The sequence below is a fragment of the Panthera tigris genome, chromosome B4 (assembly GCF_018350195.1).
Source record: "Panthera tigris isolate Pti1 chromosome B4, P.tigris_Pti1_mat1.1, whole genome shotgun sequence".
Lineage (NCBI taxonomy): Eukaryota > Metazoa > Chordata > Mammalia > Carnivora > Felidae > Panthera > Panthera tigris.
Window position 1 is genome coordinate 14,271,870 of NC_056666.1, and position 13,581 is coordinate 14,285,450.

The following is a 13,581-nucleotide window of genomic DNA, read 5'->3' on the forward strand; positions in this document are numbered from 1 at the left end:
GAGATGAACTGGGGACAGAGGTGGGCTGGAGAAACGAGGTGGCTCCTGGTGCCTTTCTCTGACACAGGCCATGGAGGCGGGAGAAGGGTGAGTCTGGGAGGTTGACAAATCTAGTTCTGGACACGCTGGATGTGAGGTGGCCAGGAGGCAGGGGAGGTGGTCCATGAGGTCCCCCGGATACCAAATGCATAGAGACAGAAAGCTGACCTGTGGTTACCAGGGGCTGGGGGAACAGGTGTTAGTGTTGAGTGAGTACAGGGTTTCCATCTGGGAAGATGAAAAAGTTCTTTGCTGGATGGTTTTAGGTAAAGGTTGTGCAATCATGTGAATGCACTTAATCCCATTGAATGACACACTTAGAAATGGTTAAAATGCTAAAATATATTACATATATTTTTGCCATAATAATAATGCTAATCATAATCATCACATAAAGCACATAAGCCCTTATTCCTAGAACATTTTAGAAAAAGTCAGCAAAGGGAAGTATGAAGTCTGGCTCGGTGAAGGTTTCCAGAGAAGGAGATGGTCAGCATTTATATTTTTGAAATGATGAATGTGTTCAACAAAAGAATAACAAAACTTACAATCAGATAATCCTAATACGTTTTCCCCTGAGAGAAGATTGTCTAAAAAAAAACCCTTGAGCTGAGTTCAAAAAAAAAGGTACGCAAACCTCAAACTGCTTAGAGAGAAAGAACAAATTAGAATGTGGCTTCAGTCATGCGAGATTCAAAGACTGAGCTAAGTCTCTGCCCAAGGGAAGCTGATGGAAGAAAAAAAGTTAAGGGGCTTATTTGAGACTGTGGACGATGTCCGTTGTAATGTTTACAGCCAGAGATGGAAACGATAAGCGTTCTCCCATATTTTCCATGCAACCAAGTCCACGGTAAACTGGATGTTTTGCTAAAAGAACATTTTAGAAAAGATGCTTTGTTTAACGAAGTCGGGGGTGGAATGACACGAAGGAACTGAAATGAAAACATGAGTGAAGCCACGGAACATTTTTAAAAATAACATACTCGAGCCTCATTTCTTTGTTTGTTTACATAGTATTTGCATGTAAGTGTGTACAGGTGATATTTTTCCATAAATTTCTCCAACAGAAACTCGTAATGATTCTATGACTGTCAAAGATATGTGATGATCACTCACCTGGATTTCTGTATTTATTTTTCACGAAGAAGATAATTTAACCAACACATGAACCGCAAGCCTAGAGGGGTGAGTAGAGATTTTAATAATCTCTACATCTATAAATGCCTATGAAGTATCAACATCGCAACAGTTTGCTGACATTAATTTTTTTTAAGTTATCGTCTACCTTTTTTTTTTTTAATAATTTCTAGGGGTGCCTGGGTGGCTCAGTTGGTTGGCGTCCGACTCCGGCTCAGGTCATGATCTCAATAGCTTGTGGGTTCGAGCCCCTCGTGGGGCTCTGTGCTGACAGCTCAGAGCCTGGAGCCTGCTTCCGATTCTGTGTTCCTCTCTTGCTCTGCCCCTCATCCACTCATGCTCTGTCTCTCTCTCTCTTAAGAATAAATAAAAAACATTAAAAAAATTTTTTTAAAGTAATCTCTACACCCAACGTGGGGCTCGAACTCATGACCCTGAGATCAAGAGTCACATGCTCTTCTGACTGAGCTAGCCAGGTACCCCTGCTAACATCTCTTGAGAGAAATCGTTTTTCATTAAATTATTTAGTCTTTATGGGGCACCTGGGCGGCTTAGTTGGGTATGCAACTGACTTTTGATTTCAGCTCAGGTCATGATCTTGTGGTTCATGAGTCTGAGCCCCATGTTGGGCTCTATGCTGACCGCGCTGAGCCTGTTTGGGATTCTCTCTGTCTTGCTCTCTGCCCCTCCCCCGTTTGCTGTCTCTCCCCCACACCCTCAAAATAAACAAACTTAAAATTAAAAAAATTATTTAGTCATTAGAATGTTCATACGCCTCAAAGTATGTGGTATTTGGAAATTAACAGACATTTAACAAATAGTAGTTCAATGAACAAATCCATCGGCATGTCTTAAAGGAGTTCCCTTCGTGCCTCGTTCTATGTGAAGCACAGAGGTGGCCATGAGGAAATGTTAAAGTGGGTCTCTGTCCTTGATTGTGAGTCTGTACATTTCTGAAAATGAGGGACTTTCCCCACTGTCCTGCAATGTATTTTTGATATGTTTTTAGACCAAGTGATTAAAAACACAGCAGAACCTGAGGATACCCTGAGTGGGAAGATTCATGTTCTGATAAAGGAGAGGAAAGATCGTAAAAAGCATTGTCAGTTTAATAAATGGTGGCATTGCCCGACCAGCAAATAATGACAAAGACCTGGCTTTTCTCGGTCCTGGTCCCAAAAAGGTGGGCCACGAAGAAAGAAAAATGAACGTGTTTCCTTTCCAGTGCCTGTCTCTGCTGTTATCAGTGCTCAGCTGGGATTGGTCAGACCTTCCTCTATAAGCAATAATGAAAACCAGAGCTCCCGGGACCTGCTTGAAACGAAGGGAACTAAAAACAAAGGCCTGAAAACAGCCAGCGAGGGTGGGAGTTAACAGGGGAGTTTAGCTGATAGATCACATTAGTGAGATTCTTCTCTCAGCCAGCTGTATTCTCTTCCTTGCTTCAGCTCTCCATCTTTGCCCAACTGATCTTTGCACTATGGCCAAGAAAGATATTAATATTGCTTAAGACCACCTCCCCTTCCTGGCTCACTGCTATTATGATTAGCAAAGCCGGGTGCCATTTTGTTCTCCTTCATTTGGGAAGAAAGTCTCAGCTAAGATGGCTCTACTTAATGTCGCTTTGACTTCAAATATATACCGGAGTTCTTTCCGACTTCAAATACTGGGCAAGGCATTACCTTGTTGCTGCGTTCAATCCCAACATAATCTGCCTCTTCTGGTATCATCACGAAGAGTTCAGCTTCATAGGCACCTTCTCCTTCATTTCTTGCATTGATTACGAGCATAAGATGATTTTCATCTCCAATGATGACCTGATACTTATCTCTAAAAACGTAGTTTAAAAGGAATATTAGTTACCATACTTCTCTGGATTCGCAGATATTTTATCTAAGGACTTGGAAGGAAAGAAGGAAGATAGGGAAATATGAGACTTCGACAAGAAGATGGTTGGATCATCATGAGGGGGTGGTGAGAAGAAGTAAGAGAACCGCATCTGTATGGGCAGAGCAGGAGGACATCCAGTGGTGTGCTGGTAACGCTGAACAACATTACCAAAAAAAAAAAACAAAAAAAAGAGTACCAATGTGTAGCATTTGCTCATTCCAGCGGCCTAATCCTCCCACTGTGGTCAATTTCAGGCTACTGACATACTTAATCTGCCAGAAAGAAATCCAGGAAATCAGGTGATTGGTTCCCAAGCCAGAATAAGGCAGCCCTGGCGTATCACTCAACACACCCGACAGGAAGACGATGAGCAGTGGGTGAAAAGGCAGAGACGTTTTAGAAACGGACAGGGGGAGGTGTGGATGCCAAGAGAACCGTAAGAGGGAAGGAAAGAGGCAGATACAATAAAATCTCAGCCGGTGGAGGATTCTGAGGTATTTTGAGGAATTTTCCTTCTCTCCAAACCTCAAACTGAGCCGATTTTGCCACTTTTAACCTTTAATCAATCACAGCTGTTGTTTCGGACACTGGCTCAATCGTGAAGTTTGGGAAGAACATCCCCTAAAAAGACTGCCAAGCAGATTCCAAACACTGGCGGCGAGATGGGCCTTGGGTGGGTGTGTGTTGGGGATGAGAAGCCTGAATCTGCTTTTCCCGACATAGGATGTTGTACATCTGACTCTTGTTTCTTGCCCTAACAAGATGCAGTGTAGTTACCATTGCCAGACTGGTGACTCTCCATTACAGGCAACCGGAAAGACTTTTGATTCTTAATTTGACTTGGGGACACCTTCTGCCTGACTCCACAGAGTGCCATTAAAATAGTTGTTTCAGCAAAGTAAAAGCGATTACGGTTTGACAACTTTAAGGATGCTTTTGAGCCACGGCCCCCGCACAAGCTGGTTCGGGCTAAGGCGGAAACAGAACCAGCCCCAGTCTCTTGCACGCACGACTCAGGCAAGTACGTACAACTTGAATCACCCCCCAGATGAGTTTACTTTGAACAAAAACATTTTTTTTCCCGCTTTTGCTGAAAGATGAAAACAGCCCAAGCGAAATCTTAGGGTGTGTTCATTTCACACCGGTGACAAAGGACTGACCCAAACCACAGGCTGACCCAAAGTGTTGCCAAGCTCAAGAATTTCACACAGGGTATTTTTTTTTTTTTTTTGTAGTCGTTGGAAGTGTATACTTTCTCCAGAGAAGCTTTAAATAAACACCTGTATTCCATTAGATAAAACGCACAAGTTTATTTATTTAAACTTACGGTCTAGCTGACAGCTTCAGGTCAGGAATGCACATGTTGTCTTCTCCACAGTCCACCAGGATGTGAGCCTGTGTTGTGCAAACAGGCATCAGGAATAATCTCGGAAAACCTGAATCACATCCTTTTTTCTTGACAACTATGAACGATTCCACAAATTAAACCAAGGCTTTCGTTTCTCTCTGCGTGAATTCTGCCCAGCTAAAAACCCGAAGCAAGGCAGTGATCTTCCGGTATAACTTCGTTTACATAATAGCCTGATCCCCATTCATTCGGAAATGTCCATAAAGAAGGTACTCGGGCAGCACTTTGAGGATCAGAGGCTGTATTGATTCCATTACAGCCACATTTTGAACAAATTAAGTCTTGGTTGCACAAGGGGAAGGGCTTCCGAAAACACAGTGATGCAGCGTTTCAGGAAACACGTTAGGAAAATCTCCCAAACGTTACAAGTTTGTGTGCAGGAACGAAAACAAAAGAAGCTGGATTTGGTGTTAAGGTCACAGGAGCGCTGCCCAGGGCCTGACCGAGAATCAACCATCAAAGACCGTCGGGGACCTACCTGCTCGGTGACAGTGTTTTCCTTGTAGTAATTCAATATTGGTTTCACGTCCAGGCCTTCTTTAAAGGTGGATTCATCCAAACTGTAATTCAAACTAATGTTGATTGGAGATAATTTATCTCGGAATTCAGTTTCATCCTAGGGAAAATAATCACAAACGCAAGGAAGGCTCTGTGAAATAGCTACATGATGTTAGTCTGCGAGAGGCAGGCAACAGGTGACCTCAGTCAGTGGACGTGAACGAGGAGGTAATTATCACGGCAGCGGGCTTAGGTACACGCTGACTGAGGTGGAATATAGGATTAATTAACACACGCTCGGGAACGAAACCGTTTAGACTTGTGGCTTCGTTGAAATAGATGCTTCTGGAGGCAGTTTTCAGGTTCTGCAGATCTCAGTGACTCACACAAATTGGTTAAATTGCAAAGGAAAAAAACATACTCATATACGCAATAAATGTCATGGAAAGTTTCGTGACTTTTTATTTTCATGAGGTTGGCCGCATTTAGGAGTCCTCTTGGGCTCAGGAGAAGGAAACATCTTGATTCTTTTCCTCTCTTATTATCTCTTTCAGCTTACATGAACTGCAAAACACCTTCACCACCCTCGGAAAAAACAAACAGAAGCCCTCCAGGGGAAGAGGGTCGTACCCCCAAAGGCCCTAAGGGCGGAGACAAAATAAGAAAGAGGATAACCTCACGACTGGTAAAAAAGCTGGGATAATAGTGTTATATATATTTCGGCTCTTTTATTCCACGGTAGGTCTTGGAGTTACTGTAAATATACATTTCTTTAAAAACAGAATTATAAATTACTTTCAATAAAGGCATTGAATGCCTGAACGTTTTCCCAACTTGGCTCTGAAATGCACATCGATAACATCTGGCCAAGCATCCTCACGCAGGAGAAAAATTCAAATAAATTGCGTTTCATGTTTATGGTTTTTTGGGAGGGAGGCAGTGAGAAATAAAAACCACCTGAGTGAGTACTATTATCAGGCTAGTGTGCAAGACAGAAAGAAGCTTTGGGAATTAATAGCCACATGCTGTTCGGTCAGCTGAAGAAAAGCTCAAAAACGGAGCGTGTGGCCCTTAGAAGAAAGTTTCCTCCTATAAAATGAAAATAGATGTGGATCTCTGTGGACCCGAAGGATGGTCCAGTAGAGAAGAAAGGTTGGAATTGGAGTCTGAACGTTAGGAGGCCAGAAGGGTGATTCTGGAACACTCACTCGGAGGTAAACGACAAAGTCCTGGCATTGGAGGGATTTCTGCCGCTTGATGGTGAGAGGGAAAATGAAATGTGACTGATTGTTGTCAAGGAAAAGTGTGCGTTTGACGGCTCCTTTTTGTTTCAGAGTGTCCAAGTATACCTCGGCGGTCAGGCCTAAGGGACAGAAATAGAGCAAATATAATCAGGAAAGGCAAAGTATTCAGTGAATGCAGTGCTCGAATGAATTTCTATTTCCACTTGCTTATTCAGAAAACATTGTTTTCATAGTTGGGATCAAAAACAAATACACAAGCTGCAAAAGTTTTATAAAATACTCCCCAAGCTATGAAACTTGTTTTGTAATGGTTTGACACAGTCACTTCCCCCTCCCCCATGATGGTATCTGTTTTTACAGATAATATTAACACCAATTATTCAAGGAATATTTACAGAGAGGTTTCCATATATACAGTAGAAATCTTAATATTAGAAACGGGCTCATTGAAAGTTTTATAGGGTCTGCAGAGGAACGTTTATTGTTAACTTTTCTCAGTGTAGCATAGGAGTGTAAAAATGAAAACATGCTCACCTATTGTATTTGAAATGCTCTGGCCCGCTACTGAAGCACATACTTTTAAAGAAAAGCTACGGAAAATAATAGTCAATAATTTAAAGGTTAATAACATTTTGAATCTGAAATAGAAATCTTACTTCACCTCACCCCAGGTCAAATGAATACATCATTTTTCCTTTATACTTCTCAGTATACACACACACAACTAACTGAATATACATATATTTGTAAAAAAATACATACATACATATACACATATATACATACATATGCATACATATACATATATACACACACACACATATATATATATATATATATATATATATATATGTGTGTGTGTGTGTGTATATATATGTCACCAGTTGACCATAATACAATTAAGACAACTAACATTAATACATAGGAAGGTAATACTTTAAAGCATTATTAGCAGCTGACTGATTTAATCATTGGATTAGTTAATTACTGGCTGCTTTGATTCAACAAATACAAATGAATATCGTCCATGTGCCAGGGAGGGAAGAATTAGTCAATGCAGCTGGGGAACAGCCAGTCATAGAGCCTGGAGATAAGCAAGAACATGACTCCATTTGAGGAACGTGAGGAAATTCAGTATGGTTGGTGCATTCGAGCAAGGCCGGAAGCTAGAGGAGGGGAGGCTGGTTGGGTTGATCTGTGGGGAACAGGGCTTTGAAAGTCATGTTAATCCTAAGAGGCACCGAGCCCTATGGGATGATTAACCCGCATCCCCCCCACCCCCCAGCTTAGGAGGAGATGGGGACCTGGTGGTAACTTGCTGGGTGTGGGTATAATTTGAGGCAGAGACATTCCAAGAGGGCAGGGAGAGAGAAGGAACATAAGGAGCTGAGTGTGGCTGTCTCAAGCTGGGTAGGCACAATGATATGGTGTAGAGAGACTATAAAAAGAGGGTTGATGTGCGTAAGAAACACCTTATAGTTTTGCTGGGAAATTGACCTAAACTCCAAAGAGATGTCTGCCATGGTTTGTAGGATGACCGGCACTCGGACCTGTTCTGTGGCCAAAGAGGGAATGAGAAATGGCCAGTTGTCTCTGCCTGGCTTTGCACAATGTGCTCACGTCCCTCCTGAACAATGGTAAGCCCTAACAGCCAGCATTCGGAATGGGGCTTTTTCACATTTCTAAGAAAGTAAAAATAGAAGAGACTACTTAACAATGATTTAAGGACACTCTTGATGTTTTCATTAATAAAATACTATAGTGTAATTTGAATATTTCTACAGCATCCAAAAGCTGTAAATAATCCCCAATCATACTTTAATTATGTGTCAGCTTCCTGTGTCAAATATAATGAAAATGTGTCACATCTGGGACTCATCTATCTACCGTGACCTCAGTCAATGTCTCCCTTCAGGGTAAATAATTTGCCACATGCCATTAAGCCAATAGTTTCCTGAGATGTCTCTGCTATTACAAGTGTTTGTACCCCTTCCCCAGAGAAATCACAAATTCCAGCCCACTTCGACTTTAATTAGAATTATTTAAGAAAGATGAGTGGTTAACCATATCTTTAAATTCTGCAGCAGGTATGGCTTTCAAAACTGAAATATTTTCTGTGTCCAACTTTTTTTGGGAAGTACTTGGCTGTGTGTTAAAATCAAGTACTTGGCTGTGTGTTAAAATCATAGACGAAGTTCATTAACTTTTACAAGATAAATTCCTATTTATAATGAGATTGTCAACTTAGCTACGTTAAAATAATTTTATAGATAGGATTTTGTTTGACATGAAGATTTCAAAAGCACTGGAGTTTTTGAAAAAGTAATAAACGAAACTATGAATGTGAACATGATTGTCTCTTTGCGAGGAGGTATTTGATCGACAAATGATGTTAGCAGCTGAGTTATGAATTATATCAGTTACCTGTCAGTGTTATTCTTAACTCCCCCTTTCTGTTACCTTCAAATCATTAACTGGATGACTGTAACTTTCTTTTTTTTTAATTTTTTTAACGTTTTATTCATTTTTGAGAGAGAGAGACAGAGCATGAACGGGGGAGGGTCAGAGAGAGAGGGAGACACAGAATCGGAAGCAGGCTCCAGGCTCTGAGCCATGAGCCCAGAGCCCGACGCCGGGCTCGAACTCACGGACTGTGAGATCATGACCTGAGCCGAAGTCGGACGCTCAACCGACTGAGCCACCCAGGCGCCCCTGTAACTATCTTTATACAGGTTTAAAATAACTGCTACAACTGATCGAGTTATTGTTAGTAGCACCTCAACCTAAATGTGCTAGTTTGTAGACGTCTTTCACAGAAAAGAGTTACCAAATCAAAATGTTCCAAGCCCCCTGGTTCTGATCTAAAAGGAAAACCTCAAAATTTTATAGTAGTGGACAAAAGTATTCATTCTTTTGAAGAAAATTTTTATTACCAGGCACCCAGCTGGCTTAGTCCCTAGACCATGAGACGCTTGATCTCAGGTCCTGAGTTCAAGCCCCACACTGGGTGTGGAGCTTACTTAAAAAATTTTTTAAAAGACCTAGTTTTATCAGGTGTCAGAAAATGTCATCCAGTTATAATAAATAAAACATTTAGAACATTTTTATTACTGAAATATGGTAATATTTCAGTAATACAGTAATATGGTAATATCACATACAGTGTTCTATTTGTTTCAGGGGAACGACCCAGTGATTCAACAGCTCTATACATTACTCAGTGGCCACTGTGATGAGTGTAGTTACCATCTGCCACCAAACTTACAACAAAATGATGGACTCTGTTCCCTCTGCTGTCCTTTTCATCGCTGTGACTTACTTATTTTGTTAACTAGAAGTCTGTACCTCTTATTCTTCCTCTTCATCTATTTTGCCTATCTCTCCGTCCCTCCCTCCTCTCTGCCGACCACTTGTTTGTCCTCTGTATGAATCTGTTTCTGGGTTTTTTTGTTTGTTTATGCATTTGCTTTGTTTTTTAGGTTCCCCGTATGACTGAAATCATATGTTATTTGTGTTTCTCTGACTTATTTCACTCTAGGTCCATCCATGTTGTTGCAAATGGCAGAATCTCATTCTTTTATGGCTGAGTAATTTTCACCGTGTATCTATACCCCATCTTCCTTATCCATTCATCTATGGACACTTGGGTAGCTTGGCTATTGTAAATAATGCTGCAATAAACATAGAAATCCATATATCATTTCGAATTAGTGTTTTTGTTGAAGCATTCACTCTGAATTTAGCAAACTATATATTGTACGTAAACATACACATATATTCGCTATGTGTTTTATCTGCCAAAACATTTGGTCCACTCACGGTCTACACCTAATTATAAAGTACTCTTGCATTTTCAGGGAAAGCTGTGACCTATACTTAATTAGAGTTAAAACTGCAAACTTGAATTTATGGTCACATCCAATATGGTACATTAGTCTGAATAGGTCTGATTGGAGCAAAGACAACAAATCAACCCAGATCCCTCATCACATAAGTTCTAAAGGAAACTGACGTCTGTAGTGCTTCTAATATATCAGAAAGCAGGACAATACGTTATAAATCCTCTGACACCAGCCCCAACCCGATGTACAGTTGGAATAATGATGCTGTGGTATAACGGTGAGCGTAGCCATGCTTGATGGAAAAAGAATGAGGCGGATGTGAAACAGGATTTAAAAGTACAAAGCAGTTCAGTTTTCAGCCTACGCAATTTAATTCGATTTCAGTGACCGCAAATATCAGATTTTGCATAAAGGTAGGCATACTGGAAAAGGTTTCCTCAGATTTGAAAAGTGGATAGGGATGATCTTTTACATTTATCAAATGAAATATCTTACTAAATGCTTTTTATTTTTCTAATTGATTAGTAACACTATTAATATTTGTTGTGCCATTTTTTTTTTCTAATTTAGAAATACCAGTAGCGGATCGTTTATAAAAGGACACAGCTGTTTGAAAGACAGAGAAATTTACATTGGCAGACATGAAGAACTATTTCCCAGTCCGGGTTCACTCAAACAGTTTTCAGATGTAGAATACAAAGTTCGATCACATACAGACAAAACTACAAGAAAGCACATCAACAAATGCCTGTCAATTATTTTGGAAATACTGACCTAAATTCCTAAAATAAACTTACAAAGTGTCAGAGAAACACATTCTAGACTGAGCCAGCTGTTAACTTGCATCTTCTAGTACTCTGAGGCACCATTAATTCCAAATTTTTGCATGTGAAAATGAAATGTTTTGCAGAGAATGCATGCAATAGGATGAAATAAATAATTATAAAGACATATCCTATGCATTTTCCCACATAACAAATTGCATTTTACCTTAATATGAGGTAGTGCAATAAGGAAAATGGCTCATGAAAAGAAATATGTTCTTTTACATAATAAATAAATATATATAAGCATATACGTATAATAAATATATAATAAATATAATAAAGTAATACTCTTTCCATAAAACCAAACAGACCCCATCTCTGTTAAAAATACTTATATTTTATTTATTTGTTTATTTATTTTTAAGTTTATTTCTTGATTTTGAGAGAGAGAGAGAGAGAGAGGGCACACGCCAGCATGAACAGGGTAAAGGAAGAGGGGAAAAGAAAGAATCCCAAGCAGGCACCACGTGGAACCTGATGCAGGGGCTCGAACCTACGAATGCTGAGATCATGACCTGAGCCGGGAAACCAAGAGTTGGACTGACTGAGCCACCCACACGTCTCTTATTTAAAAACAAAACAAAACAAAACACCTAAAAATCCTTTAAAAAAAAAATGATGTAGTTCAAAACAACACTTTATATCAAAGTGTGCCACACACAGATACTTCAAAGAATCCAGCCTAGGGTCCATTCAGCCATGAACCAGGGAACACCAGACTCTTTGGGGAACTGAAGACTTAACACTCTTGCCCAAGTAGCTCCCACAGAACATTTCAGTTAATCACGCCAGGGTAAGGATAGATGCTGACTCTTTCACATATTTTCTCAGATCAGGTTTTCATTATAATATTTTATGGTTTTAAACCCTTTGAAAATGTGCTCAGGGCACTTCCCCGCTCTGTCCAAAAACTGGCAAAGGAGAGGGCATGCCTCGCAGAGTCCTTTACCCAGCAAAGGACATTCTTCAAAGACTTGTTCAGGGTCCCCCTCACTCCCCACCCTCCACCCACGATGGCTTTGACTCTGGTATGAGCTCCTGTCAAAAGGCCATCAACAACATGCTGAGACTGGCTGGAAAGAAGTTCTCTGCGTCAACACTGGTTTGTTGTGCCTCTAACAATTCTCAGGAACTGAACATACTGTCTGAGTTCGACCACACCTTCTGGAAAATGAGGGCAAATCTCAAACACTCCCAAGTATTTGTTGATTTTTCAGAGGCTATGCCCTGTTGGCATTACCCAATTAAGACAGACCTCTGACCCTTGAGGACCTACATACTGAGAAACAAAGTGACATGTTCCCAAGCCGTGTTACAACTGAATTCCATTTGTACTTCCTTCAGATGCCTGGCAAGATTGAGAAGGAACACTTCCAGAAGCCATGTAAGTTGTGTTCTCCTATGGCCCACCAAAGGAACCGTAATTTTACTACTATTCCTGATAATGTGATCACAGCCACAACCACAGAGTTTAGAGCAGGAAAATCACTATTTTTATAATGTTTACCTCCTGTCAAATTGTGCGTGCTAAATCACGAAACTGACGTGTGTTTTCAGCACAGGAAACTGAGTAGTTTCACTAAAGCCTGACTAAAAGAGAGAGACATATATGTCTGGAAAGGGGTCTCCATAAGCATACACAAATATGAGAGTCAAGGTATTTTCTCCTATTTGCAGTGCGGTTAATATTTATTTCAGCATGCAAAGAATCCAAAAGAGATCACCAAGATTTGTTACACTGGGAATTTTCCCAAATGTTTTTATGTTTCTCCTTTCACCTGGAGCCTGCAGACTGGGGAAGTAGCCTTCAGGTGACAGGTTAACAACAAAAGATCAGCATTATGTCCTAGATCCTTCTCTTTTTTTCTCTATCTGTATTTATTTCTATCCCTATATGTTGAAAAACATGAGTTCGCATTCAGGCCTCCCATTCCAGCTTCGCACCACAAGAAATATTCTAAATTCCCTCCTTTCTGTGTTTGTACCTTTCTTCTCCCATGCTGAGAAATATTGCCACCATTGTCCTCATCATACTTACTTACATCGCCAATCTCTCTGAATATCGTTATCTTAAAAAAAACATTTCTTGAGCATCACTGCCACACACTGTTACATTAGTTTCAGGTACAGGATTCCACGATTTGACAAGTTGATACGTTACGCTCACCAGCGTAGAGCTACCTTGTGTCCCATTACACGGCTCTCACGGTCAATATTGTTGACTGTGTTCCTTATGCTATGCTTGCACTCCTGTGACTCACTCGTTCCGTAACTGGGGGCTTGTGTTGCCATCTCCCTTTCACCCCTTTTGTCCAACACCCCCACCCCCTTCCCCTCTGGCGACCATCGGGTCGTTCTCTGGATTTATAGTTCTGATTCTGCTTTTTGTTTCTTTGTTCATTTCTTGTAACGATTCCATTTACGAGTGGAATCATGTGCTATTTGTCTTTCTCAGCCTGACTTAATTACCCTCTAGGCCCATTCATATCGTCTCCAATGGCAAGATCTCATCCTTTTTTACAGTTGTGTAATATTCTATCGTGTATATATATATATATATATATATATGCGTATATTGTAATATATTGTAATTTTGTACATGTAGCAATATATCACATATGTGTATACAGCAGGAATGTGTATGTATGTATACACATCACATTTTCTTCGTCCATTCAGAAAGACTAACTCTTTGC

The 13,581-nt window shown here is 40.5% G+C and overlaps 1 protein-coding gene across 1 annotated transcript in view; it reads right to left on the reverse strand.

Annotated features, from left to right (window-relative positions):
* ITGA8 (integrin subunit alpha 8) overlaps positions 1 to 13,581 on the reverse strand; it is a 187,662-nt gene that overhangs the window by 62,628 nt on the left and 111,453 nt on the right. The window contains exons 16-20 of the mRNA XM_042991143.1: positions 6,751 to 6,806; positions 6,181 to 6,335; positions 4,953 to 5,090; positions 4,394 to 4,461; positions 2,859 to 3,006 (exon numbers count right to left, since the gene is read on the reverse strand). Coding sequence (XP_042847077.1) covers positions 2,859 to 3,006; positions 4,394 to 4,461; positions 4,953 to 5,090; positions 6,181 to 6,335; positions 6,751 to 6,806 — 565 coding nt within the window. The remainder of the gene's footprint in view (positions 1 to 2,858; positions 3,007 to 4,393; positions 4,462 to 4,952; positions 5,091 to 6,180; positions 6,336 to 6,750; positions 6,807 to 13,581) is intronic.